Genomic DNA, 5,000 nt, shown 5'->3' on the forward strand with positions numbered 1-5,000 from the left:
AGTGTATGCTTTAGGTTCAATACATATCTTGTTCTATTGTTTTTGCACACTGATTCATCTATTTGAGATAAAGTATTCTATCAAGTGTATACAACCATACATACACATATGCATTCATGTATACTACATACATACATACATACATACATACATACAATCATTCATAAATATATACAAACGTACATACATATGTACATACATAAACACACATACACACATAGAGTTAGAGATGTATATATTTCCATAGTCAAAGAAAAGTATACTGTCAAGCAATGCTAGGTTTCAGAGGCACATGAACTAGTGGTTAGAGCAGCGGACTCGCGGTTGAGAGATCGCGGGTTCGAATCTCAGACCGTGATATGAGTGTGTTTATGAGCGAAACACCTAAGTTCTACGCAGCTCAGGCAGAAGGTAATGGCGAACTTCTGCTGACTCTTTCGCCCACAACTTTCTCTCCCTCTTTCCTCCTGCATATTGCAGCTCACCTGCGACGGACCGGCGTCCCGTCTACGTGTGGAACCTATACGCCAAGGAAACCGGGAAACCGGCTCTTATGAGCCAGGCATGGCTCGAAAAGGAACAAACAAACAACAGGTTTCAGAATGTACAGTAAAAATACTATCAATAGTAAAATATATTAATGAGGTGAACAGGTATAATAACTACCATGCCGGAAAAAGTTTTTGCGGCATTTTTTCCGACTTTACGTCCTAAGTTCAAATTCTGCTGGGGTCAACTCTGTCTTTTGTTATTTCAGGGTCAATGAAATAAGCACGAGTTTTCCACTGGGGGCCGATAAAATAAATACCAGTTTAAAACTGGTGTCTATGTAATCAAACTACACCCTAATGTGAAGTTGGTGGTCTTCTACACAATTTCAAACTGATATTGAAATACATTAAAATAAAATACTTTTAAGATATTCCATTTGTTCGACAATGCTGTTTTAAGTTTTTGCTTTACACAAACACATACACACGCACACATATATGCACACACACTGTCTGTACATGCACACACAAGCATGTATACACATCATTCAATAATAGATTTCGATCTTCATACGCCGAAATGCTTTCGACGGAAGGGGAATGTTTGATTGTGCAACATGGAGAAATAGTTCATATAGATCTTTTTAAGAATACTTCACATCGTGAGTCAACTGTACGGTCCTCTAAAACTAGTTCAACATATTATGAATAGCAGTTAAATCTCCTTCAAATTATATTTTGTGTTCTTAAGAACATTTAGCTATCATAACGTACTGCTAAATAAATAGATCTGAACAGACAGAAAAAAAGGAAGGTAAGTTTTCGAAGCAATTTGAAGGTTTAATTTCATCGATTTAGTTGAACTAAGACTAGACATTAAGAACGAATTACAGTATCACACAGATACTATCCTAAAAGGCATGATTTTATTGAACTGCCATTCCTATTTATGAAATCAACTAATGAATGCTTATTCGAGACTGATTTTACTTTCGGATCCATATAAGGAATGTTACATTGTCAATTATAAACAAGACAACGCCATTCAGACATTTAGTAATGAAACTACAAGGTTAAACTTTGGCAGGGATACTGAAATAATGTGGAAGTAAATCTTCATTTCGCACACGGTAATATAAAACTAATACGCTTTACAACTCTATCAAGATCTATATCTTTATATAATACAAATAATATCACTACAGCAATATTTTTCATAATAATAGGAACTTGATTTTATTACTACCAGTGTTCATTGAATAACCGCATTTGCTTTCAAAAATGTATTTGCTGAGAAACAGTCTCCTAATCACGATCGAGAAAATAGATTTCAATCAAAATTCATTTTGATCATATCAATTATATATCGTTTACGTACTTGAAATGGCAGTGATTGTAAGTGTTTATAATTTTACCAGTTTTCTGCTATTAATGATTATGATCTATTTGGCTCTTTATATATATATATATGTGTGTGTGTGTGGTGTGTGTGTTATATGTATGTATGTGTGAGTTCTGTTTAGTGTATATGTGGTGTCTATGTATGTATATATATATATATATATATATATATATATATATATATATTATATATATATATATATATAGCTACATAAATGTACGTCATATATACACATACATACACATATGTGCATGCGCGTTATTTGTACTATGAAAGAAATCAATTCTAAACACACATTGTAGAATTTAAATCTGTCTCTGTCTTTCTCTCCCCCCCCCCTCTTTCTCTCTCTTTATATATATGTGTGTGTGTGTGTGTAAATTGTTTACTTCACAATACCATTAACAAATAACAATATATGCATGTACATATATGTGTGTGCATATATATATATATATATATAATATATAATATATATATATATATATGTGTGTGTGTGTGTGTGTATGTCTACGTTGACAATAGCTCATAAAATTACGATTACATCATGACATTCGGCTAAGAAGCATTTGTAGCATGCAAGTTGCCTGTTCAACTCCCTCAATTTGGATTTATATTCTTGTACATGCATATAAATGCACATATATACATGTTTATATGTATGTATAAACACACGCACACACACACACACACTCACACACACATACACTCACACACACACACACACAACACACACACACACACACACACCCACACACACGCACACACACACACACACACATATATATATATATAATATATATATTATATATATATATATATATATATATATATATACCGGGCAGCTAAAGAAGGGGAATATTCCTTGTGCTGTACGTCTTGTACTCTGTTTTTTGAAAAAAGTCCGTTTCCATGGTCTTGTTTTTATGTTTTCGTTCATCATTGTGTTCGACGTTTTTTGGGGTGTCCTGTACCTATATATGCATGTATATATACATATAGATGTAGGTATGTACATATATGTATCTATATATGCATATGTTTTATTTATTATTTTGTTATTATATGATCGAACGCCACGCATCCACTTCCAAGTAAGTTTTATGATGGGTATAATTGCATCATTTTGTAAAATGGTAGACGTCTCATATTGAACCCCAAACTAAAATACTGGTGAGATATCTCTACGTCAATGAATTGAAGTCCCAAACACCTCTATAGTATTTAGCCCCTCTCTTTGTTGGCTAAGTGAGGGGCAACATAGCCGGATACAGTGACAAGCATTTTAATATCAGTGGTACTATTTCGACTGCAAGGTTTATGTCAGCGTATTTTCTTCTTGAGGAGCTACCGTCACTACCGTAATATGTGGCGTGTGCTTACATTTTTACTAAGATTAAATCAGAAGATATCATTATCTAAGGCAACAAATGGACTTAGCTTCAGAATCTACGGTTACAAAATACCTTAATATGCAGTTAATTGACGAATAGAAATAATACAGTATTGGTTACTTTAGATTTTAAAGGCGTTAGACCAAGTGAATCATAAACTGATCGTAATCATTTGAAATTTATAAATTATTTGTTTAACAAAGTCAAGTAGTTTCTATTTGCAATTGATAGAACGGTTGAAAATAAAGATATTTTAGTTTCTGTGTGTATGGATTCATTATAATAAGAATAATTGGAAACGAATAGTCTATAGCACTTACTTCTTGAGTACTTGCTAGGAGATGTATCAGTAGTTTTTAATGATTCTACCATTTTATGTACTGGTGTTTTCATTGATGTTTCATATAAACTCGCTTCATCTCCTAATTGTTCCATCAGTTCTTGGATTTCTTTGTTTTTCTAAGAAAAGAAAAGAACATGGAAGAAATTGTTAAGGCTTATTGGTTACTAACAAGAAAAAAATAAACAGCTCTACATTATTTTGGAAAGACATAAATGTATATTTCTATGTCCAGTAGTTAGCGATAATCATATTGGTCACTATCGACATCAAAACACGAAAGAATACTGAAAAATGGATTTAATCTATACGACAAAGTGACTGCTATTTTATCACTTAATATTTTCAGAATATTATTTGAAAGACAACATATTCACAACATTTTGGATTTAGTTCATATTTCCCGTCAATTTACATCGAAGTCAGTCAAGCAAACTTTTGTTTTCTTCTCACGTAATTTTCCTGTCAATATGGAACCAATATTCGATCCTATAACAGTGTGCCTTAGGAAGGCATCTACCACCGTATTGACTGGTGGGGCATATCTTTCCAAACAGCATGTGTGAAATGGAAATTATGAACAAATCACCAGACATGCATTATACATAAATGCAATCATAGATTCATATATATATATATATATATATATGTACATATGCATGTATGTATGTATGCATGTATGTATGTAAGTATATGTGCGTGTATATAAATAGAAGCCCACAAATGCTACAAGTATGTGTATTACAATTCAGTGCGGGTTGTATATTTGCTATTCTCTTTTGCCATGCACCCTTTAGCCAGTTAATACTAGTTGCAACAAGGTTTCTTGCATCATTTTGACACAACGATATCCATTTTGTTCGCTCCAAGTTTGTTAACTCAAAGGTGTTGTGTGCCTCCTTCACTGCCGAGAGGTTACACTTCAGCTAGTCCTTATATCTGAGCCATGGTCGACCAACATTCCTGAGCTCATTATCAAGCTGGCTGTACATGAGGACTTTGCGTATTCTTTTGTCACTCATTGTGACGACATGCCCAACTCGGCGCGATTGCATTTGTGAGTGTGTGTGAATAGGCATGATCAACACAAGACACAGTTCAGATTATTTGTTCCCTACATGCCTTTGTTCCCTACATGTCTTGGATTCTTGTATCAATGTGCATTTGTAATTGGATTTTGAACCTCAACAGTTTTTCGAGGGTTTATTTTATTGCATAATGTTTACTAAGATCAAAAGTTGAGGAAAATCTACGTGGAGTGTGGAGATTTCAAATTACTAGTAATTGTTGTACATCTAACTTTATACACACATATCCATACACATACATACATGCACACACACATACATATATGTTAATACACAAATGGCCTC

At 33.5% G+C, this 5,000-nt stretch overlaps 1 protein-coding gene across 5 annotated transcripts in view; it reads right to left on the reverse strand.

Annotated features, from left to right (window-relative positions):
• Positions 1 to 5,000, reverse strand: part of LOC115214515 (gamma-aminobutyric acid type B receptor subunit 2-like) — a 1,118,481-nt gene that overhangs the window by 168,939 nt on the left and 944,542 nt on the right. For all 5 annotated transcript variants that reach the window (XR_005000211.1, XM_036505132.1, XM_036505133.1 and 2 more), the window contains one exon: positions 3,608 to 3,746. Coding sequence is in view for 4 of the 5 variants with exons in the window: in XM_036505132.1 (XP_036361025.1) it covers positions 3,608 to 3,746 (139 nt within the window). In the remaining variant the exon portion in view is untranslated. The remainder of the gene's footprint in view (positions 1 to 3,607; positions 3,747 to 5,000) is intronic.

Source organism: Octopus sinensis, linkage group LG7, assembly GCF_006345805.1.
Source record: "Octopus sinensis linkage group LG7, ASM634580v1, whole genome shotgun sequence".
Taxonomy (NCBI): domain Eukaryota; kingdom Metazoa; phylum Mollusca; class Cephalopoda; order Octopoda; family Octopodidae; genus Octopus; species Octopus sinensis.